Source organism: Hibiscus syriacus, unplaced genomic scaffold (assembly GCF_006381635.1).
Source record: "Hibiscus syriacus cultivar Baekdansim isolate YM2019G1 unplaced genomic scaffold, ASM638163v2 tig00111881_pilon, whole genome shotgun sequence".
NCBI lineage: Eukaryota > Viridiplantae > Streptophyta > Magnoliopsida > Malvales > Malvaceae > Hibiscus > Hibiscus syriacus.
In genome coordinates this window covers 53,583-77,725 of record NW_024063209.1, presented here as the reverse complement: position 1 = coordinate 77,725, position 24,143 = coordinate 53,583, and the positions used below count along the sequence as shown (strand labels likewise).

At 34.4% G+C, this 24,143-nt stretch overlaps 2 protein-coding genes, 3 non-coding genes and 2 pseudogenes across 6 annotated transcripts; 3 read left to right on the top strand and 4 right to left on the bottom strand.

Moving 5' to 3' along the window:
- Positions 1-7,390: 7,390 nt before the first annotated feature.
- On the top strand, positions 7,391-10,370 carry LOC120172817 (ras-related protein RABC2a-like). 2 transcript variants are annotated; one of them, XM_039180179.1, is made up of 4 exons: positions 7,391-7,697; positions 8,181-8,249; positions 10,014-10,079; positions 10,173-10,370. In XM_039180179.1, exons 1-4 carry the CDS (start codon positions 7,550-7,552, stop codon positions 10,286-10,288), a joined length of 399 nt encoding a protein of 132 aa, XP_039036110.1. In that variant the 5' UTR covers positions 7,391-7,549; the 3' UTR covers positions 10,289-10,370. The 2 variants fall into 2 exon arrangements, with proteins under 2 accessions (XP_039036110.1, XP_039036111.1); XM_039180180.1 differs by having other exon boundaries at positions 9,905-10,079; positions 10,173-10,206.
- Positions 10,371-10,411: 41 nt separating this feature from the next.
- Positions 10,412-11,043, top strand: LOC120172827. Its single transcript, XM_039180187.1, has 3 exons — positions 10,412-10,439; positions 10,495-10,620; positions 10,757-11,043. The coding sequence occupies exons 1-3, from the start codon at positions 10,412-10,414 to the stop codon at positions 11,005-11,007; spliced, it is 405 nt and encodes a 134-aa protein (XP_039036118.1). The 3' UTR covers positions 11,008-11,043.
- A 1,252-nt stretch (positions 11,044-12,295) lies between these two features.
- Positions 12,296-12,369, top strand: TRNAI-AAU. Its single transcript has one exon. It is a non-coding gene; the product is annotated as a tRNA-Ile (tRNA).
- Positions 12,370-14,973: 2,604 nt separating this feature from the next.
- On the bottom strand, positions 14,974-15,047 carry TRNAI-AAU. The gene has a single exon. It is a non-coding gene; the product is annotated as a tRNA-Ile (tRNA).
- A 90-nt stretch (positions 15,048-15,137) lies between these two features.
- Positions 15,138-15,211, bottom strand: TRNAN-GUU. Its single transcript has one exon. It is a non-coding gene; the product is annotated as a tRNA-Asn (tRNA).
- A 3,674-nt stretch (positions 15,212-18,885) lies between these two features.
- On the bottom strand, positions 18,886-19,502 carry LOC120172858 (annotated as a pseudogene).
- Positions 19,503-19,877: 375 nt separating this feature from the next.
- Positions 19,878-20,768, bottom strand: LOC120172876 (annotated as a pseudogene).
- Positions 20,769-24,143: the final 3,375 nt, after the last annotated feature.

Sequence of the window (24,143 nt, the reverse complement as noted above, 5' to 3'; positions counted from 1 at the left end):
AACGAATCTACAAATAATATACACAAGAATCATTTAAATGTGAAATGCATGTAACTAACAGAAATGAGTCAACAAAATTATATTGATTTACTAACCGCAGCACCAATGGCGATAAACAGCAACTCAAAGCGTCCATCTCTATCTGTTTTGATATGAGTTACCGACCCAGGATTTTTCAACTTTAAATTGTGACAATAAACCGGCAGTTGGGCAAACGATGCTTCTGGCGACCCCTTCAACAATTCCAAGGCATAACATTTGGCTCTCCAAGCTTGAGAATATGATATACTAATCTTAAACCGAGCATTCATGTCAGTAATAATTCATGTCCCCGATATACCCTGCCATTCAAAAACATTAACTCAGCCAGAAAACCACCCAACACCTTTTTGTTTGCCTGTCTATGGTTAGGAAAAACTTGGGTTCTTGAACATGTATGTTTATCAAAAAGTCCTAACTTGAAACATTTCGCAATCTTTTATCCTCTTTGCAATCATACGCCACGTACGTTTTTGTCAATCATACACCTTGTTTCGAAACGATCTTTGCTTGATTTGTTAACTTTTAGTTGATAGCCATCTTCCACACATTTCATATACAAAGCTATCTTCAAGTCTTCCTTTATAAAAAACAATCATCTTTCTTGATACGAATAACTTTTGTGTAACAATCAATGCTTTCTTTACCAACTCTTCTTCCGGTATCTGAAGTAATTCTGGCATATTCCAGTTATACTCCCGTGGCATTTTCTTTTCTTCGGGGACTTTCTTCTTCTTTTTCTTCTTCAGGATTATGAATTACAGAATGGATGTTTAACATGTTCATTCACAGCCTCCACTTCCTCCTCATTATCATCAACAACATCTTCCTCGCAACGGTTGTTTCATCATCAAAATTCGGGTATTGACCAATATCAAAATCATTACGCAGGGTCTGTTTCTTCTTCTGAAACATCATCAAAATCCGAGTATTGACCAATATCAAAGTTCGGGTATTGACCAAGATCAAATTTCGAATACTGACTAGTACTCACAATTTTTTCTCTTGGCTCATCATCGTCTAATTGGTCAATACGAAAACTGGAATTTGGTGCTGAAAGTTGATTGGGATTTGGATTAGAGAAAGGTTGTAGGTTTTGAGAAAAACTTAGTTGATTACTACTCGCTACTGACCCAACAATACTAATTCTAGGTTCAACAACATACAATGTAACATCATCACTTGAAACACTAATGTAAGCAATGAATCGTTCAACATCTTCATTGTCGGTTAACAAATACACTTTACCATTCCTCTGATAAGATAGCCTAAATCCACTTAGGGGCTCTAAATTCAATTTCTTTGAAACACGTAACATTAGAGTTTCATAAGTTAACTTTTTTAATGATAGTTTTAGTTGAAGGTTCATGGGTAAAGGCATATATTGTAAAACACCATGAACATTCTCCCATGACCCTCCAAAACACAAATCTATCCAAACATGATCAACATTAGATGATTTCATGGTTGTAAATTAATTTACTAAACAAACGAGCTGCGAAACTAAGACCTGTTGCCGGATGGGGAAGGATGTAGGAACGGATATAGGAACGGATGTCGCCAGAGAAGTGATAGATGGAGATGGAATGAGTTGCGATTTAGGGATTTAGGTTATTAGTGTTGTTTCTTCGCGTAGATATATACACAAAAAATTTGTGTTGCGAAACTAAAACCTATTGCGAACTTTGAAAATCGCATTACATTCTGTATTATCTCGTTGCGAAGTAAGTATCGCATTGCGATTTTCCTATTTCGCAATGCGAATAAGTAATTCGCAATGCGAATTTGGAAAATCGCAATGCGATACTGACTATCGCAACGAGATAATACAAAATCGCAACGAGATTCTGACTTTCGCAACGAGATTCTGAAAATCGCAATCATCTTCAAAATCCCAATCACAACCGGCTTTACCTTTTGGGACTGTTTAACTTAGGTGATTTTTTAAATGCAAACGTTGTATTATGTGTATTTTATGTGTGCACTTTTAACATTTTCAGTTAGGCATGTATTAGTAACTTGAGTTTGAACATTGCTATGATTTATTCAGTTGTTATCACTTATTAGACATTCATTTGACTATCGCAACGAAGAAATCGCAACGCGAAAATGGCTATCGCAATTCGAAATGAAAAATCGCAACGCGAAAATGGCTATCGCAACTAGAAAATTGCAATGCGAAATGAAAATCGCATTGCGATTTTCTCGTTGCGATTTTCATTTCGCATTGCGATTTTCTCGTTGCGATAGTCAGTTTCGTGTTGCGATAGTCTGTTTTTTTCAACATAATGTAGATTGAAAATCAACAATCAACTATTACATTTCAATTAATTAAAAGCACAAATAAGAATTATGTACACATCAATTAAACAAATCAACATTTACAAATCATCTTTTACAAATCAATTAAACAATCAAAAAATAATAATAATTCTTATTTCTTCATAAATAATTGAATCAATGAATCAACAACTTTGTGACCCCGTACATCTATTTCACGCAGCTCACTTAAGGATTAACCTGCAGAAACCAAACATTTGCTCAAACAAGACTTCCTACACATCTAAAACCTACAAACAGCAAATTATTGAATTCTAGGTACTTAACCAAACATTTTCAAACCAAAAGGAGTATATATGTTAACAAAACTTGCATATGACTTACCAATTAACAATGGACACTTTCATAAGGATGCAGGTAGGCAGCATCTCGAATATTGCTCTAGCCATATAATGCCGAAACCACAAGCCTACTGCAGCTCTATCTCTATCGGTGGGAGGTAGAAACTCTGTGCTTCCCGTCGTCAAACGTGCCAAGCACAAGCATACGAGAGGACCACAATCCCCTCTGGCTCTCGGTGATTGTTGTGGCGCGGTCTCGTCTCTGATAACTGTCACATTGAACTTCTTTGGCTTCTTGTGTCCAGAATGAGTCCAATAATTAATCCCATCCAAGAATTTAGCCAAATGAGAGCTCCATCCCTTTATCATATCTCTCAAATCAGACAGTGATATGTAATTTATCATGCTGTCATACACTATTATCTTCAGGGATGGGAGCTGAAGTTGGACGAGAAGTCAATGACGACATTCCAAAACAGGGATAAACACCTGCAATCATAAGTAATAATTCATTTATTTGCGCACTTATTTATGAACACCTTTAAAAAATTTAAAAAATAAACACTAACCGTATCGACCTCCCACCATGCAGGATAAAGTTTAGCTTGTCCGTTGCCCAACGAAAATGATTCATCTCATTGATTCTTCAAGTGAACTGCGTGAAAAGCCGCTGGCATTATTGTATATCGCGAATTTTTTTTATTTTTCCTAAGCTTCCTTATTATTAGTAGACGTGACACCCACGCATTGATATGATGTTTTACAAAAAATATATATATTAGTGAATTACATTAATTTTTAAAAAATTAATCAAAATCATATAAGACAAATATAATACTTACCTCCCCATCGAAATAGCCACTGTCTTCAACCCCTAATAGCACACCCACCAACCGATCAAGCAACAAAAACATTTCATCGTTGAGTGCTTATGTCAGTGTAACACCCTTGGCTCCGCTCATGTAGATAAAAATCACTGCGTCTTAGCCCAAAGGGTATTATCCACAATTGTTTCCGGTAGTTATCTCCTCTCCACTTCAGATACCGGAAGGGTACTAGCCGGTAACTCATACGAGAGCTAACTCTCATCCATCATGTCCGGAACCGGTGGGGTTTCTCAATACTTTGATATATACCCTGTGAATCGGGCTCTGGAATGGTGAAGAGACCTCTTCACGATGACAGTGGCCTCTTGAACGGTGGGGGGGGACTCTTGAGGGAGGATGGGGCCTCTTGAATGATTGGAGGGGACTCTTGGGATGACAGGTGAGTCGGGCTTCTTCTTGCGAGTCTTCGCACCATTGGGTGAACAGAGACGTAATAGCACGTCCACGCCGTCTGATGCGTGAACTCCGTCGTGCAAGGAAAACCGACGTAAAGCATCCACCTTATCGGGCCGCTAAAAAAAATTAATACATAATCAGTAAATAAACAGACATGATATTAACAAAGATAAATATGTTTCAAACTAGCATTGTATTCACCCAAGTCATTATTCTATCATAGTTCACAAAATGCTCAGATAACATTCCAGAAGTAAGCACTTATATAAACATTTAAAAGGACAACATATAAAACATTCCAGAAGAAGAATAGTTTACTTTCGCAGCACGAAACTTAAATCGCAACGCGAAAATGACTATTGCAACGCGGAAATGGCTATCGCAATGCGAAATGAAAATCGCAACGACAAAATCGCAATGCGAAATGAAAATCGCAACGACAAAATCGCAATGCGAAATGAAATCGCAACGACAAAATCGTAACGCGAAACACAAATCGCATTGCGATTTTATTTCGCGTTGCGATTTTGTCGTTGCGATTTCATTTTGCATTGCGATTTGTCGTTGCGATTTTCATTCGCATTTGCGATAGCCATTTCCGCGTTGCGATAGTCATTTTCGTGTTGCTCAAGTAAACTATTCTTCTTCTGCAAATTGAAACTTGAATGGATTGCATTACTTCAACCAAAAGACAAAAACAAAACCAAAAAACAAATACTACAAAACAGTTTAGCAGTATTGGCATCACCGAATGAATACGAGTATGAAAAATCTTAAACTTACCTCGTGCGTAGAGTATGAACCTCATTCTACAACGATGCTACCATCTCACGTAGAGCGGCTACCTCACCGCGTAATGTAGACACCTCAACACCCATGCACCATCGTCTTTGCGTAAGTACCGACCTCCTCACGCAAGGCATTGACCTCATCAAGTAACTCCCCTAACTCATCCCGTTGAGGTGGAGTGGAGAACAGGGAGATAAACGTCGTGGCATCTTTACCGGTCGCCTCTTGCGGTGATGGTGGAGAAAAGGCTCGATGATGTGACATAATAGGTGATGGCTGTCGTTGTGGAGGTGTATAGTCGGGTCGATCAGATGATGGCTCTGGGTGAGGTGATAGCTCTGGGCGAGGTGATGGCTCCCGAAGTGGAGGCTGCTCATCAACCGTTCCATCAAAAAAACGCTTACTAGCTTGCCACCAATCAGTGGCAAGCTCAGCTTCCGTGGGTGTCAGCCTCTGTAGAGGAGTGTTGGCCTCCTAACACTTACATTATTTGTCGTATACCGTAGTAAATCGTCCCATTGCAAGGTCCGTTTCCTCTTCCAGGAAATAGCCCTGGGAATATCATTTGAAGTTTTATTGCATATGTCTTCATGGCGGGAAAGGCCTCAAATATCCAAATCTACAAACAATATAATAACAAACATTAGTAATTGTTAATAATTACTTATTTTGGAAACATTATATAAAAATTCTTACCTTAAGGCCCAAATAAAGCCTGTCAAGTGTATTTGGAACCATCGCCATGCAAACTTTTCGATCATCCAAGGCAGACGATAACTTATTCCATGTAGCTTCAACCATCTTTCTTATTCAACAATCTTGTCAGGTCTTCTACGTGTAGATTCGGCCTCTCCAGCTCAAGAAAAACCGGGATAGCCATGATGGGCGGGTAATGTGTCTAGTGTACCGACCTACATCATCGTGTCCGAAGCGTAGACCGGTGATTAAGCAAAACTCCTCCGCCCAAAACACGTATACGCCGGTGGAAAATAAAACCATATCTCTTCATCACGACGTTGTATAGTCTCTGTAGATCGCTAGTCATGGTTTGAAGAAACAGTGTGTCAACATCGCATCTCCACCGGGATGTTGTACTTTCAGCCATGCCCGAAGCATGTATCCTCAAACATTTTTCTTGTGCAGTGAAAGCTTCGACGCAATTGTTTTGACCAGGTTGACTTTATTTCTTAAGGTCAATTGAGCCGAATAAAGTTCTACAAAAAAATAAACTACTAAGTTATTTTAGATTGTGTCCAATCTAAATTGTTTTTTATATTTTATTGTATATTTCTATTATTTTTATTATTTTTTTATTGTATATATTTCTAACTTTTTAATCTTAAATTAGGTGATGTTCCATAGACTTTCATCTTTTTAGATTTTGGTTATTCTTTTCATGTTTCAAATAAAACCCATTGAATTGTTGCATCTGGAATATTGCACACCTTGTGTTTTGGATTAGGTGAACGTGATTTTTAACGTATATAGATCTTGGGGGTTACAGATTTTTTTATGTTATTTGAGTAAAACTTTAATATAAGTTTCGGGAATTAGAAAGTGACGTTGGAAAGAATATTAATTTACAGTGATTATAAGATAATATTTGTTTAAAGTTTTTTTGATTATTTAATAAAGAATGTATATATTTTCTGTAAACGTAATTATTCGATATTTTAACTATTAAAATCACATAATGAATTCAATATTATATAATTTTAATAATGGTTTTTTTTTCACATTCTAATTCCGAACTTCAATAATGATATTCATATAGAATGTTACATGGTTTATCATATTAGTATCATGAAGAAAAAAATTAGTAAGTAATAAAGTCGTAATGACAGCGAATTAGATATCTGTAAATTTATCAACGGATTTGTTGAAGTGGTAAGTAGTTTGATATTGTTTAAGTACGGTCTCAAGTTCGAGTCTTGGAGTATGCAAAAAATCTCCGTTGGGAGACTTACCCACTAAAGTTAAGTGTGCAACCCGGGCTGATCCAGATTAGTCAAGGCAAAGAATTTTAAATTGTATAAAACTAAAAGAATTTTATATTGTGTAACTAGATACTACCCAATTTAATTTTTTTATAAATTATTGAAGTATTAATACCTAAATTTAAATTAAATAGTACTATTATCTGTTGCATATTTATTTTTTTAAAATAATTCAAAATTTTAAATTTTATCGTAATCCAAATTAATATTCCTGAATTTTTCGATAAAAATATAATAGTTCGACTAAGAAAAAGATTGAAGGTTAAATTGATTAAAGAAGAATTATGACTAAATCAATAAAAGAAGTAAATAATAAGGATTAACCTATCATTAAACCAAATAAAATGCATTCAGAATAAGACATTTTCTTTATCTAATATATTAAAAAGACTTAACGTAAAGGCGTAAAGATATTTTTTTTCTTTGAGAATTCCCTCAATTAACTGAGGAACAGACAAACTATTAAATGCCAAAAATCCGGCCCTCAGATTTATATTTTATTTGTTGATATTTGCTATGTAAATCTATACTTTGGGCCGGTATGAATGGAGCGTGGAAGGTGGAACAATGAAAACCCAGGAAAATAATGCTTTATACCTAAAAACATATATACATATTATTAACAAACACTACCGCCAACCCCATCATTTTCCCTATCCAGTGTCTGCTACCACCTGAGGAAATTTCCATTTTTTTCCATTTTTTTCATCCATTTTTTCTTACTGTTTTTGTTTGATGAACAGAAGAACAAAGGAAAGAACCCATCTTGGAAGAAAAGGAAAAAGATTGTTTTCTATTTGTTGTACTTTAGAAGAAAAAAATGATGGGTTCTTCTTCAAAGGGAGGAGGGAACAACAACTGTGATTATTCATTTAAGATACTGTTGATTGGTGATTCTGGAGTTGGTAAAAGTAGTTTGCTTGTTACTTTTATTTCAAACTTTGTTCATGATCTTTCTCCCACCATTGGTAACTCCTCTACTTTCTATTTTCAACTCCTTTTTTGGCCAACTTATTGCTCTTGCATGTTGGTTTTGGCTTTGGGGTTCACACCCAGGATTTACTTTGATCTTTCTGTTGTGTGTGTGTGTGTGTGTAAATGGTTTGAGTCCCCTTTAAAATGAATGAAAAGGGTTGTTTTTCTATGTATTGGGTTGACACGAAATTGGAGAGGAGGGGTTAAAAACAATCCTTTTCGTTTTTTCGAATTGTTTATGGAATGTGAGGTAAGGAAAGAATATTAGTGACTTTGAGAACGTGAAGAGATGAACAGTTAAGGCAATTGTAAATTTGTAACTCAGTAGATAACCGTAAGAATATATGAAAGCTGTGCCTTTTTCTCTGTATTTTGTGTTCATCTTCTTGTCCTCTGCTTGAGAAATATCTTGGTCTTTATGTTCAACTTTATGTCATATGTTCATTGAACTTTGCTTGCTGTTTTGATGTTTCCAGGTGTGGATTTCAAGATCAAGATGGTCACAATTGGTGGGAAAAGATTGAAGCTTACAATCTGGGACACAGGTAATTGATGGATATAGCCAACACTTTGCAAGTTGCAACTAGTTGTTCTTACTTAGACCTATATTTTTTCGGTTTTTCCCGTTTGTATCTTGTTCGTTGCACACCTTTTGTGTGTGAGGCCCGTAGTTGATGTTGCTGATGTTCTGCTGCACTCATCTCGAGTCTTCGATCGAGAAAGAAAAGTGGGTTTTGAAATGGTTTCATCCTTGTTGGAAACAGCAGGAAGGTTGAAGAATGTTTTTGATGTTAAGTACTGGAGTAGTAGTTAACCGAAGAATTTGTCAAGATTTTGAAGTTTTTATTGATAGATAAATTTTGAGGAATCTCAAAAGATGTATCGGTTAGATCTTTGAATCAAAAGGATTAATAGAAGAGTAGCTTAGCAGTATATCTAAGTTTTGAGGAGATAAAATGATTCTAGGGGCCACAATGGAATCGGATATGACGCTTGATGTTTAGAATCCTTTTTGTTTTGTGGGAAAGTTTATAATCTGGTTCTAGTTGATCGCCCGATGGACCAATTATAAAACTAGTAAGTGCTAGTAAAAGGTTTGAGACATTCCGATAACTTTGCAACGATCATCGAAGGCTAAGAAGCTTTGGTGCTTTATACGCCAGATGATATTGTAGGATAGCAAATGTGCCTTAAAGAGTGATAAAATCGTATGACTGCTTATATGGTGTGACGTGAAGCGGAGGTTGCAAGAAAAAGGACATTCAGGCCTAAATTTTGAGATGATGTCCTGATTATCAGAAACAAAATAAATTTGAAATACTGCTGTAATTTTTGGAGAAACAATGAGATGCTGAAGTAAGGATGCAATAAGTGGTTAGCCTATAATCCTGATGAAATTGTTGCCAAAGCGTCTGAGAGTTAATCTTTTGCCAGTAGTGAAGATAGCGTTGATGAGTGCATATCTGAGGGGATGCTATCTTTCTTCTACTGGATATGCTTCTATGTGATGGAATCCAAAGAAGTAGATACTTAGGTAGCTGTAAAAGTAATTATTGGCCAAAAAAGAGCATGCCCGTGATAATATAGAGCCGAAGAATTTGATTTATTTAACTGGAAACACATAGCTGAAACTGAAAGTTCAGTCGTATATTATACCACGGGGTACCTTTGAAGTGTGATCCCAAAATTTCTCATTCAATCCCTATATGGTAATAGGGATCCTGCCTGTAGGATGTCATTGAGAAGTAGGATTTGTAAACGGCATGAATGGTTCACGGTTGGGTTCTCTATCTTAGAAACAAACTTGCAGGAAGCTCCTTTCTCCGTATGTTTAAGCATCGTTTCAAAGACAAATGAACTGTTTTAAGCATCATTTTCTGTTTAGTCATTAGTGAAGTCAAGACATGATTAAATGATACACGATTGTAGGTGTCCATGAGCAAAGGTAACTGCATGAGTTTATGTATATATACCGGTTTTAACCCTAGAAGACACCTTATAAACTTAAATCTCTTGCATCATTGTTTTGTAAGTATCGTCTTTTAGGTGATTGAAAACGTGGAAAATTTGTTAACAATATATACCAGGAGTTCATAATGGCAGAAGCTTAGCCTTAAGCATGGATATACTCCCTGTGCTTTCCATTAGAAGAGAGTGTCATCTAAGATAGTTCTTGTTGTTCAGCATGATTTTATTGAAGTTATTCTAAATTTTGTTCTGCCTCACTTAACTTCCTTTACTGTGGAATTCGAGTTGGGAACTTTTCATGCACATGATTCCTGTTTAATAGTATCTTTTAACGATCGCAGCTGGCCAGGAGAGATTTGGAACATTAACTAGCTCTTACTATAGAGGTGCACAAGGGATTATCCTTGGTACGTCCTTGCAAATCTGAACATTTAGTCCAAATATTTGCTGGTAATTTTATTTTGCTGAACATGGGATATACCCTTATCTATTATTTGAAGTATACGACGTTACACGGCGCGAAACGTTCACCAACTTGTCTGAAATTTGGATGGAGGAAGTTGAGCTCTACTCCACTAATCCCGAGTGCATCAAGTCAAGATTCTGTTGGCAATAAGTTGACAGGGTAAGCCTTAAAGAATATCCAGTCTCTTTTCTCACACAGTCTACAAATCATTGTATAAACTTCAATGCCTACGAAGAACGGGGCAGTGCTCTCTTAATCTTTTCCTGTTGTAAGATGCTTAAAATAGATGCATACAACTTGAGTTGTTCACCTTAAGGTTGTGTCCTTGTTCTTATGAAAAGAAACGCCATTTCCAGGACGTGAAAGGGCCGTAACTCGGAAGAAGGGTATAGCCCTCGCGCAGCAACACAAATGTTCTTTTCTGGAATGCAGTGCTAAAACCAGAGCAAATGTACATCAATGCTTTAAGATCCATTTTGAAGGTAATTTTCTTGGAGATGAATCCCTCAAACCATTTATGTACCACAATCCGATGATCCGATAAAAGAACATCTACGTACAACGATGTTCCGAGTAATTTCCAGTCCATGCTATGTTAATGCATTCTATTAGTTGCAGATTTTGGAGGTCCCTTCTCTATTGGAGAAAGGGTCGACGGCAGTCAAGAAGCAGATTTTGCAGCAGAAACAAGCACACAAAGCACCCGAAAACAATGGCTGCTGCTCTCAATGAAAACTACGACTACGCTCGACGAATATCGAATACGGAATAATGTTACACTAGGTGATGAAGTTCCACAACAGGCGTTTATAGTTGCGAGGAGTTTATGTAGGAAGTCGATCGTCATTCCTTCATTTGTAATTTTCTGAACATGGGGAGACAGAAGTGTCATCTTAGGTTAATGTAAATTTGTGTTTCCCGTATGTGTTTTTGGTCTTATTATTATTTTTTAAGAGTTTTTATGTGGAAAATAATATTTTTATGGAGTATCTAATTTTATTAAAAGGAAAAAATATCCGATATCCAAAATTATATTATAATAAAGGTTTACGACGATAACCATAAAAATTTAATATTTTTAAAGAAATAAGAGAAGTTATGTGTCAAAATGTAATGTACAAAAGAATTATAATAATATTAAGGTTTAAAATAATTGTACATCTTCTTTCTCTGGGGAAGTTGATATTTTTTCTAGTAAGTGATTAATGTTTTTCACATTGTCATTTTAAGTGTTTTAAGTGTTCATGATTGTTAAATTAATATTATCAACCGTTCAAAATGTGACACGTACTGTGTTTATAAGTGTTTAAAAAATTATTTAAAATAACTTAAAATTGTTATTATCTTTTAAGAAAATTTAAAATTTAAAAAAAATCTCAATTTTTAATCTTAAAGCATCAATCCTATTTGTTGGTGTCTCCGCCGATCATTTAATCACATATCATCGTCTATCCACTCATCGTTGATCGTAATCCGTAGTCTTAATCTTCAAAATCCCTAAATTCAAATACATAAATTCTTAAATTCTAAAACACAAATCTATCTCAATCGACTGGTGATCACAAATGTTAATAATGGTCAATGGCAGAATTGAAGGGATATTTTAGAGTTTTATGAATTTTGTGTATTTCTAAAAATAAAAATTTTAGATTTTTTTGGAAATTTATGATTTTTTTAAAAAAAAATTAAAAGAACTAAATATTAAATCAGTGTCAAAAATTACTTGATTGACTAATTTTTAACGATTTTTTATAATTGTGATGAACCAGATATTTTAAAATAGTAATGTTGAAAACGTTAAATACCCATATTAATCGGAAAAACTTTTTAAAACATAAATAGAAAAAAATATATGGACAATTATTTTATAATAAGCCAAATATTATTACTTACTAGAGCTAAGAAATATAAATTATTATTAAAGAAATAATCTACTAACCCTTATTCAAACTTAAAAAAAACGATTCAACTTAGTAGATATATCAAAAATTAAGCAGCTGGAATAGCTCAGATTGTTAGAGCGTGTGGCTGTTAACCACAAGGTAGGAGGTTCAAGCCCTCCTTCTAGCGTTCTTAACTTTTATATCCATTTTAGGGAGCAGCAGTAACTAAGAAAATATTGATATATTTAAGTAAATTTGTCAAAATATAGACATCGGCCTATTAGCTCAGCTGGTTAGAGTGTTGTGCTAATAACGCGAAGGTCGCATGTTCGAGACCTGCACGGGCCACTTTTGTATTTTCATTTTCGTCCTCAAATCCATCTCTTTTTGGTTAGCTCTTGTTCTTGCATGTTCGTTTTGGCTCTGGGATTCAAACCCAGGATTTACATTGATTCTTTCTTTTTGTGTGTGTCTGTATGTAAATGGTTTTGAGTTCGCTTTAAAATGAATGAAAAGGGTTGTTTTCCTGTGTATTGGGTTGGCAAGAAAGGGGTTGAAAACAATCCTCTTTGTTTTGTTTTTATGAAGTTTGAGACAGTGAACTGATGAACAGATTAGGCGATTGTAAATTTGTAACTGAGTAGGTAACTTACGCATGGATATTAATTTTGTTAACAATATATAGGAGTACATAATTTCAGAAGCTTAACCTTAAGCTACATAATTTCAGAAGCTTAGCCTTAAGCTTGGATATACCCTATGTGCTTTACATTAGAAGAGAGTGTGTCATCCAAGATAGTCTTGTTGTTCAGCATGATTTTATTTCTTATAACAAGTTAATTCTAAATTCCGGTCTGCCTCACTTAACTTCCCTTACCGTGGAATTCGAGCAGGGAACATTTCATGCGCGCGCTTCTTGTTTTAATAGTATCTTTTACCGATTGTAGCTGGCCAGGAGATATTTAGAACATTCCAGCTTTATCGGTTTGAAGAAAATAAACACATAGTGAAACGAATAGCTCAGTTGGTTCTAGCGTGTAGCTGTTAACCACAATGTTGGAGGTTCAAGTCCTTTTAAAGTCGAGATTCGTGTGTTAATTCAAAATCTTTTATCAGGATTTAATTGAAAATTTATAAAATATTGGGAGACTTGAGATACAATTTACAAAATAAAAGGCTACTTTTATGAGTTTACCAAAGTTGTGGTTGCGATTCGAAGGCCAAGTGTTGAGCACATATTTGTTTTGGTAAACAAAGAAAACCTATCTAACTAAACTAGTAAACGCCAGTGTTGGCTTCATCATGCAGCACCTTCCATACCCTAGCAGGGGTACGATAAACTTGGCAATTGGCACAGTCGAAGCTGTTTCTCTCTGCAGTTTTTGCCATGCAATCTGCTACTGAATTTTCTTGTCTTGGTATGTGTTTGATCCTCACGTCCTACTCTCATTTCAGCAATGTCTCAATATGCCTCAAGATTGCTACTCAAGCGTCTCTTGGGTATCCTTTGCACTGCCTTGGTAGTCTCCATACTGTATCGGTATTTTTACCCTGAAACCTTGAATTGTTGGCGGCGGCCTGTTTGTTTTATCTGCGACTCCTCCAATAAGATCTTCACTTTGATCTCCTTCTTCAAGCAATCACATTTTTCCCTATTGTGATTTCTGCAGCTTCCAAGGCAGCTTTAGATGAACCAGCATTACGTAGTGGAGAAGACGTGAAGCCTGATTCAAGTCTTCTTTGTGGTCATGAGAATGACTTGCAGAACCGGAGGAGTGGTTTGACCTCGAAGAGTGGTTAAAAGAGTAGGATCCAAAGGAAGAACTAGTTTGAAAACCAGTTGAAGCTTGAACCCGTTATGAGGGGAGAAATTTTATATATAGGAACCATCCAAGGAATCAAAGCTATTAACTGGTTCCGGAACAGACATGAGAAGGTTTTGTCAGCCTCGAAAAAGATGGTGCACAGAAAATGAATTGAAAATGCTTATCGTACTGAGGCAAAGTTCTAGACTGCTTGTTGCATTATTTGCAATCTACCAAACCGTTACTAGTGTTTATGTGATTCATGTGTACTTTCAAGTGAGTTTGAGTGTCTTAGCTATGTTCAGATAAAATTACAGAATTAGTTAGAACAGACACAATTGCAGAAAGGGAAGTTGACAAAAGGAAGTCTTAAGCACAAGGTTTGGAGGCCTTCTACCGTTACTTGTTTATTATGTATTTGTTTGGAATATAGCTCCCGAAACAAATCGTATATCAATTTCCTCTTACCATCTACATGGACAGACCAAAGTGCCAATTTGCTTCAAGCAAAACTAATGTCTACAGTTATCTACTGAGTTACAAATTAGAATTGCCTAAATTTTCTTTCCCTATCTCAACCTCCATAAACAATTGAACATACTGAAACGATTGCTTTGAACCCTTTCTCTTCAACTTCTTGCCAAACCAAATACATTGAAAAATAACCCTTTTCATTCATTTTAAAAGGGATCTACACAGAGATAAAGTCAAAGTAAATCCTGTGAGGAGAATCCCAGAGCCAAAACCAACATGCAAAAAAAAAAAAAACGGTGGGATTTGGAGGAGGAAAAATGAAAATACAAAAATGGCCAATACAGGTCTCGAACCTGCGACCCTCGCGTTATTAGCAGGACGCTCTAACCAGCGGAGGTAATAGGCCGACGTTTTTATTATCACAAATATTTTACATAACTATAATATGTTCTTAGCTACTGCTGCTCAAGTTTGCTGCTCAAGTTTGCTACTCAAGCGTCTCTGGTTCGTATCCTTTGCACTGCCTTGTGGTCTCCATACTGTCCGTTTCCAGAATAATCTATGCCACCCAACTCCCATGGGCATAGCAGTCCTATGTAAAATCCCTAAAGCTCAGCTTCTACATCGTGCACGTTCTAAGAAACTTGGAGGATGAAAAACGAAAATACAAAAATGGCCCATGCAGGTCTCGAACCTGCGACCTTCGCGTTATTAGCACGACGCTCTAACCAGCTGAGCTAATAGGCCGATGCTTTGAATTTGACATATTTATTTAAATATCTATTAATATTTTCTTAGGTACTGCTGCTGCCTCAAAATGGAGATAAAAATTAACAACGCTAGAAGGAGGGCTTGAACCTCCGACCTTGTGGTTAACAGCCACACGCTCTAACCAACTGAGCTATTCCAGCCTTTTATTCCTTAATCTATTTATTTACAAATAATCCATAAATATTTAGTTTAGCAAAGTTGCATAAGGGGTAGAAGATTATTTATTTTTTAATAATAAAAATATTTATATCTTTTAAGCTATAGTAATAATATTATCACAATAATTATTTGTTTCGAGATTGTGGTGTAAGTTGAATAAAGAAAACGATGATACGTGGTTCTCTTCAATTTTTTTTTATAATAACATATAATTTGACATTTTAAAAAGAAAAATAAAATAAAAGCATTGTTATGCGCTAAATGTAATATGCAAAAGAACGATGACAATATTATTACTTACTATAGCTTAGGAGAGCAAAAAATTTAAGGCATCTTCACAATAATTAAATAGTATAATTTTTCTTGAGATTTTATTCCTCCTTTTAATTTTAAGTTAAAAATTGTATTGTTTATTCTTTATGTTAAGACCAAAAATAAACAATCACAGTAGTTGAAGCAGTAATTGTTATCCTTAAAAGTTTTGGATTCGAGCACAAAGTTTAAAGGGATGATTGAACGTCCATTGTCAAACGATTGAAAGTTTTTGAAACGTACATTATCTTGTAATCACCTAGACTAATAATAGAAAGACAGACTGTTTTAATACTTATAAAACTTTCTTGAAATATTGCATAAATGATTGTAATAGTTATGTTAATTTCAAAAATGTGATAATGAGAGAGGGGGAGGGGAGTTTTCATGTGAAAGTGGCTTGAATTAGTGGAAAATGTGATTATGGTTATAAGTGCTACGTTTAAAAGGATTTGATGCGTTTGCTTCGAGTGGGATGCAACGCTTACCCAATTTGTACCTTTCTATTCTAATTAAGTTGAAAACAACGTTAAACTTTAGAATAAACATTCTTCCCTTTTTCTTTTAATTCATTGTTGGGTTGATTTTGGATCGAAAAAGAAAATGTTCAAGTTTAACTTGTATAGGCATAATTAGTTTAGGTTGTGTAAATTTTTTTTAAGATCGTTGGATGAGTGAGAGTGAGACCGAGATTAAGAATAATAAATGGGAATATTTTTAATGGGAAAAAAACAAGTAAAAAATCTCAATAATTTATTTTCACTCATCTAATTATCTAAAAAATGTAAAACTAAATATTTTACACCTATTATAAGTGGGTTTTAACCCTAATTCATATCTATAAAATAACCAATGATTTAAACTAATTTATTTTGATTTAAGAATGGAAGTTTATCTGGATCTCGCTATAAAAGTTTTCATTGTATTTGTTACGGATGAAGACACATATCAAACTAGTTGCTATCTCTTTAGTTAATGCCGATAACCTATATATAAATATTATTTTTTATTTTTTAAGTTTATATCTACACCTATTAATTGAATGAACAAGTTAATTTTAGATCAAGTAAATCTGGACCGTATCAATTTCAATTACAATTTTTTTTTAAATTATTTCAGGTTTGAATTAATTTTAGGTTATTTGGAGTTTAGATCACTAAAATTTATCGATTGAGTTATTTAAATTCAAGTTCATTCGTATATTATTTAAATTTCGAATATTATTTTTAGTCATTAACCTAATTAGTGTAAGTGTTGATCCCAAATATATACTCAATGAACTATTAACTCTCTTTGGTATCCAATAGTGGACACAAGTTGGGGGCTTTGTGGTAAGTTAATAATTGATTTCTTCTTCCATACTAATTAGCATGATGTTGCCCTTAATATGAGCAAAAATGCATGTGCAAGGGTAGTGATAATTTTAATATATACACCAATCATGCAAGAAAAAGAAGTTTTTTATCACTTCAGCAGCTACTGATCTTGTTTGGATGGTCTTGGGCTCCAAAATATTTTATATTCAATTACTTTTTACATTCCCAACGGTTTTAAAATTAAACAAATGAAATTCAATTTCTTAAACTTCTCTTACCTTCAAATGTTTCTTATGTCTCTAATAATTTGAATCAACTTATTTTAGGGTTTGATAATTTCCGAATTCATTGAGTGGTTTTATTGAAAAGAGAATGTTACTCTCCTTGAAGGATTCGAGTTTGAGTCCATGTGTTTGAAGGGTGTATGTGCATGTTGCCAATTGACTAAAAAAGATTGTGGTCGGCACGTCAACTGAACATAATAATATGTGGGTGAGGCACGTCAGCTAACTTTGATGATTTATCAATTTGATGATCAAAATAAAAATTTCCTTTAACGACAATAACTCTAATAAAAGTTTTTTTATGTCATATTATTTTTTATCCATGTTGCTGATTTACTCTATTAATTTACTAAACATGGCAGCCGAGAAGCGAATTCAATAAGCTGAGATCCAAATCAATTAAGTCAAACGCCTTAAACAAATTTCCTTTTTAGCCAGCTTTATTGATTAAGGCTTACAAAAAAACCCGAACTTTCTAGATTAGTTGATATTATTATCAATGTATCATACAAAAAAACACATAAAATCACATATATTAAAATATTTAATATCTTTCTATTACGAATGAAAATATGTTTAAATAACATCATCGTTGTATGGAACTATAAATTGACTGGACTATTATTCTAAAACATGTAAGCTAAAACAGCTATGCACATGCTCTAAACCTCACAAGTTGCATTTTTATTTAGCTAAAACAATTGACGACTCAACTCCTAAAATTAGCACAGTTAATCAAATAGCAACCTCACAAATTATTGCACCCCCTCTGTCAGGTAGACACACACCAAACTCTTACTTAACAACAGCTAATCATGCTTATATATATAATTAAACCTAATTATTTGGCTATTATAGCCAACTTTCTGCTGCCTCGTACCACAAATTTTATTGGGTTTTTCTAATTAGGTCAAACTCTTGCTTCGGTTCATTTATTATATTCAAATTTAAGATTAGTCGTTTTACGTTAATTTAACATGATTTACTTTTTTTTTATTTTTATGATTTCATCGGTTAGTTCGAACAAGTAACCTACCGAGAGAAAATGGAGTAACATGTGTGCACATGAGTTAAGATGCTCTGATATTTTATCAAAAAAGATCTAATAGATATAACCGACTTAATAAATTTTAAACCTAAAGGACTTGCTTAGATTAGTTACGATCAATGTGGTAATGAATGAAAAATAAGAAAGAGTTACATATATTAAAATTCGAATTTATATCGATATTAATACGAATTGATTTAATTAAGTTATGTGATTAATGATTGGTTATCATAGAGTGTGCTAGTAACTAACAAGAAAAGAAGTGGAACAAGCAAAGAAAAGAACTAAAATAGTGAAGTAAGAACGTGTAATGGAAGCATGATGATATTATATTTGGGGGATTTATTTGAGAGATTATTCTATTTGATCACCGCCACCCACATGAGAGTGAAAATGAAAATTCAGCCACAATTCTTGGGTTGTGGTGGTGACAAATCCAGGCCTAAATTCTCTCTTTCTCTCTCAAAGTGTTTAACACATTTCGACTCGAAAAAGAAAATCGAATAAATCAAAGCAGATGAAAAAAAAAGAGAAAAAAAATACCCATCATGAAACTTTGTACTATAACACATTATTCATTGTTTTTCATCAAAGAATCAAAAGAATCTTGTAAAATGTTTGAATAAATAAAAGTATAAAAAAAAGAATCAAAACACCCAATAACCATTGGATAATAAATTGTGTAGTTGGAAGTTCTTTTAACCTTGTTTCTAGTAATGACAATCCACCAAAGCGGGGGCAGAGAAGACAGAGCTGATTGTTTCTGTTGTTGCTGCTGCTGCTGCGATTGTTGCTGTTTCAAAGCAAAGGGGAATTTTGGTTCCCAATGATCGTCGTCGGGAGCCGGAAGATTGAGATCCAAGTCTAGAGACAGAACATTCTTCGGTTTCTTAGGTTGCTGAGGTTGTTCCATTGGGGTTGGCACTTTCAACGACAAGGCAGTGTTAGCAGCTGTAATATTAGTACCTATGGACCCTCTGTGTCTCATGTGCCCTCCCAAGGCTTGCCCCGATGTAAACTCCGACCCACAAATCGAGCATTCATGAACCTTATTAGGCTTGTTGTGTTGCTGCTGCCATACAAACCTCTATTGTTGTTGTTATAGTTGTTGGTGTGCTCAATTGAAGGGAGAGAGATGAGATGTTGTTGGTCTTCATGAATGTTGCCCTTCTTCATCCGATAAACCTATTCGTCGTCGTGGCCGTGGATTGTCGTATCTTCTCCTCAACCACCGCCACCGCCTTGGGCTTCTTATGACTAGCACGATGACCGCCGAGGGCTTGGAACGAGGGGAACGTCCGGTTACACGTCTTGCACTCGTATTTATTGAGAGATTATTCTTTATCACCGCCACCCAATATGAGAGTGAAAATGAAAATTCAGCCACAATTCTTGGGTTGTGGTGGTGACAAATCCAGGCCTAAATCTCTTTCTCTCTCAAAGTGTTTAACACATTTCGACTCGAAAAAAAAATCGAATAAATCAAAGCAGATGAAAAAAAAAAGAGAAAAGAAAATACCCATCATGAAACTTTGTACATATAACACATTATTCATTGTTTTCATCAAAGAATCAAAAGAATCTTGTAAATGGTGAATAAATAAAGTATAAAAAAAAAGAATCAAAAACACCCAATAACCATGGATGATAATAAATTGTGTAGTTGGAAGTTTGTTTTAACCTGTTTCTAGTAATGACAATCCACCAAAGCGGGGGCAGAGAAGACAAAGCTGATTGTTTCTGTTGTTGTTGCTGCTGCTGCTGCGATTGTTGCTTTCAAAGCAAAGGGGAATTTGGTTCCCAATGATCGTCGTCGGGAGCCGGAAGATTGAGATCCAAGTCTAGAGACAGAACATTCTTCGGTTTCTTAGGTTGCTGAGGTTGTCCATTGGGGTTGGCACTTTCAACGACAAGGCAGTGTTAGCAGCTGTAATATTAGTACCTATGGACCCTCTGTGTCTTCTCATGTGCCTCCCAAGGCTTGCCCCGATGTAAACTCCGACCCACAAATCGAGCATTCATGAACCTTATAGGCTGTTGTTGTTGCTTCTGCCATACAAACCTCTATGTTGTTGTTATAGTTGTTGGTGTTGCTCAATTGAGAGAGAGAGAGATGTTGTTGGTCTTCATGAATTGTTGCCTTCTTCATCCGATAAACCTATATTCGTCGTCGTGGCCGTGGATTGTCGTATCTTCTCCTCAACCACCGCCACCGCCTTGGGCTTCTTATGACTAGCACGATGACCGCCGAGGGCTTGGAACGAGGGGAACGCCGGTTACACGTCTTGCACTCGTAGACGTAGTATCCGGCCTTACCAGTCCCGTTCGAGGCCGCTTCCATGAACCTCCGACTGTTGAATTTGTTGTAAACCACCCCGGAATCTTGTTGTCGTTGTTGATGATGATGAACATGATGGTTTTGATGTTGTAATAACTTGGGGGGCTCTCTCGATTGGCCTTGAGCCAAGAGGATCAAGCAATTCGCCATGTCTCTTCTTCCTCCGTGGTGCTCTTGGTATTCATCTCCGGAAGAAGAAAGTGAAAGATATTCACCATAGTTGTCCTTATTGTTCTCCATTTGTATATCGTCTCCTCCTCCGCAGCGCCGTGAACATTAAACCGCTAGGAGCGATGGCGGCGAAGGGATCGGAGATGAGGCCTAAAACGCTTGGTCTCTTCCCTTTATGATATGCTTCTTTAGACCCCAATGGAACTTCCTCTTGAGCTTCCATCTTCCCAAACACAAAGGGAGAGAAGAAAAAGAAGAAAAAACAAAGAAAGATAAGAGAGGAAGCAAGGAGAGGGAAGTGGGGTGCAATATATAACAAAGAAATGACACAAAAAATGGGGGGCGGGGGGAGAGACAAAGTTGGGGTCAGTTTTTAGTCAAAATGGAAGGACCCCAATGGAATATAATAAGAGTAAATTAGTAAGGGCAGCTGAACAAGAGATTAATTTTGAACTCATGCAGTTAATTATGTATGTGTATATTTATTTATAACCATGCTTTGGCAGGAGAGACGTAACTAAAACGTATGTAAATTAGAACAAGAGAAGAGATTTAAACCAGTTTGGATTTTTTTAACGTAAATGCCCCGTTTCACACTCTCTTTCCCACACTTTGCCAACGCACTCCATGATAATATTATATCAAACATCATCAACAATTATAAATCAAGCCCTGAAATTAGGGACATTAATAGGTTAGGCCGGGTTGAATTTTTTGTCTATTCAATTGTGATACGAAAATTAATTCTTTTTCATTCATATCCAATTTCTTGAGTTTAGGAGGATTCACTTTATCTTATACCCGACATTTTTAAGTTATATTTGTACCCGCATCTAGTCCGACCTAAAAATATCTATACACAAGTAATTTTTATTAGGTAAAATAAGAATTTAATAAAAAAAGTAAAACTCGTTGAATCTAACCTGAATTGAATCGAAATTTTTATAATAATTATGATATTTTGTTGGATCAAATTGAACCGTATTTTTTATCAAAAAGTTGAATCTAACCTGAATTGAATCAAAATTTTTATAATAAAAAATCGATTCGGCTAAATCAGATCAAAACTCGTTGAATCAAATAAAATTATCATCCCTCATAATAATAGCAGCAATTCCTTCCATCTAAGATCCAATGCTATGTGATATAGTACAAGCACACATATCTGATCTTTACATTATAAGATTAACGTATCTTGATTTTTTTATAGGTAGTTCACCTTCCTCTTTAGAACGAGAAATGTGACATCCTTTTTAAATCAATTTTGTGATGCCCTTGAGCTCACATTTATGAATGTTCTATTATGTCTATCTCTAGTTGGGGCATTTGACGCAAAATTAGATAATTAAAAAATAATCTGATACGACTTGTCATAAGATAATACTTTTTTTTCTTCTAAAAGATGTGTCTAATAATATACTCAAAGTCATCTTTTTTAATCTCTAAGATCTTTATCTTCTTTTTTGACGTGAAGTATATTTTGTCACTTTCGTATGTAGTTTTATCTCTCTTTGAAATGTGAAACATCAAATATGCTTCGACATATTCTTTTTGTTTAGATTGGATTATAAACTTACACGAATCAAACTATCTCAATAGTTAAAGTAATATTTGTCATCCCTAAAAATTTTAGGTTCAAGCATATGTATGATTGATTGGATATGTTGAGTTATTCCATACTCAAATCATTATAAGCTTAGATGATTTCCGTGTTCAAAATATTTTCGGGTTCTAATTGTTTAAGTTTGAGATATTTTGATTTGTCAATGGAACTTTTTAAGTCAAGTAATTTCATATTAGGATTATCTTTCAATTTGAATTGAACCGATTCAAATTGTTATTTTTTTTACCAATCAAATTTGTGCTTATATTAATAGGATCAAATTTTTAAATTGAAGAGAGAATTAACAGTTCAACTCAAATATATGTTTATAATATTTATAATATATTTAACATCAAAATTTTCAGTTAATATATTAAAATGTTATAATTTATTAAACTTTTAAATTAAAATTTTAAAATCTATTGAGTGGATTCAATCATAAAAAGAAATATTTCTCCTTAAAAGACATGGATTTGAATAATCGCGCCTGCAAGATATTTATATATTAAAACTTTTTCTAAACATATATTTACTACTCCCTTCGTCCTATAATTTTTGTCTTTTATTGACTATACACATAGTTTTAGGAGGTATATATATTTGATCAAAGAAAATTATAAAATTATCTCTAAAAGGTGATTTATAAATTTGACAGATTTATTTTGATAAATGTAAAAAAATAAGATATATATGGTTAAAAATGAAAATAAAAATGTCTTTGTTTGTTGACTTTTTAATATGAAAATTATAAAAATCAAAAGATCTAAAGGGAGAGATGAAGTATTACACAAGACTCTTGTTTATAGGCAAGATAAGTGAAACTAAAAGATGAACCAAAATTCTATCAACAATCAGTTGGTGTAGGATGAGACACTAAATTTCTTAAGCAATGTTAGAGTTTTAATTCTGGAGCAAACTGAATTAGAAGGGTCAACTCCATAATAAGCCTCTGCAAAACTCGATACCAGTAGTTAATTCAAAAATAAAAGTACGAACCGAAATTCTATAATTTTAATGGTATTTTTACTACATCTTTAGGAGGACGGAGATGGGATGGAAATGCAAAGAAAATATGAATAACTTTGGTTCAACGATTGTGCGTGTGGGTGAGATGAGTGGAGTGCAAGCCTAGAACCCATAGAACCCGCCGTGCTATCCCTTCCTTCTCATTCTTTACTTCTTTTCTTCTATTCATCTTTATCTCTTTTTTCTTGGTAAACTATAAGAACATACACTTATCTTTCATATTTGTACACCTTTATTCACAAAATTCAAAAAAACTTAAATTTTAATCATTTACATTATCGTTTTGTTAAGTTTTGATCACTGAACCATTACATACAATTAGTTTGATGATGTGACATTAATAAAAGAGTTTAATTTGCATTTTAACCCTTAAACTTTAAATAAAACACTAACACAATCATCTGCCCTTTAACGCATCACAACATCAAACTAGAGACATTAAATGTTCCTGTGACCAAAATTTAATAAAATTATAACATAAGTAACCAAAATTTAATGAGTAGGAGTGTGCAAATATAAAAGATAAATAATCATTATTGTATTTTACCCTTTTTTTCCCACTTATTATCCTCTCATGCTATTATTGACTTATGTGACAAAAATGACATTGAATGTATGAGTTTTTCATTTCATTTTTTATTCTTTAAATTAATAATTATTTGTTACTAACTTAATCGACATACTTTGAGCATATAATTACGTCTATAAGATATATATATATATATCTTAACACATATATCGTGTAATCATTTTATACTATTAAATTTTTTTTTGTTAATATTACTATAAAAGAAAGTTAGCCAAAATTGGTCATT

Bases quoted from the DNA above. Each gene is read 5' to 3' on its own strand.
- LOC120172817 (XM_039180179.1), top strand. From the start codon at position 7,550: ATGATGGGTTCTTCTTCAAAGGGAGGAGGGAACAACAACTGTGATTAT. The intron at 8,250-10,013 runs GTAATTGATGGA...TAACGATCGCAG, and splicing joins GCTTACAATCTGGGACACAG to CTGGCCAGGAGAGATTTGGA. The intron at 10,080-10,172 runs GTACGTCCTTGC...TATTATTTGAAG, and splicing joins TGCACAAGGGATTATCCTTG to TATACGACGTTACACGGCGC.
- LOC120172827 (XM_039180187.1), top strand. From the start codon at position 10,412: ATGCTTAAAATAGATGCATACAACTTGA. The intron at 10,440-10,494 runs GTTGTTCACCTT...CGCCATTTCCAG, and splicing joins AATAGATGCATACAACTTGA to GACGTGAAAGGGCCGTAACT. The intron at 10,621-10,756 runs GTAATTTTCTTG...TATTAGTTGCAG, and splicing joins CTTTAAGATCCATTTTGAAG to ATTTTGGAGGTCCCTTCTCT.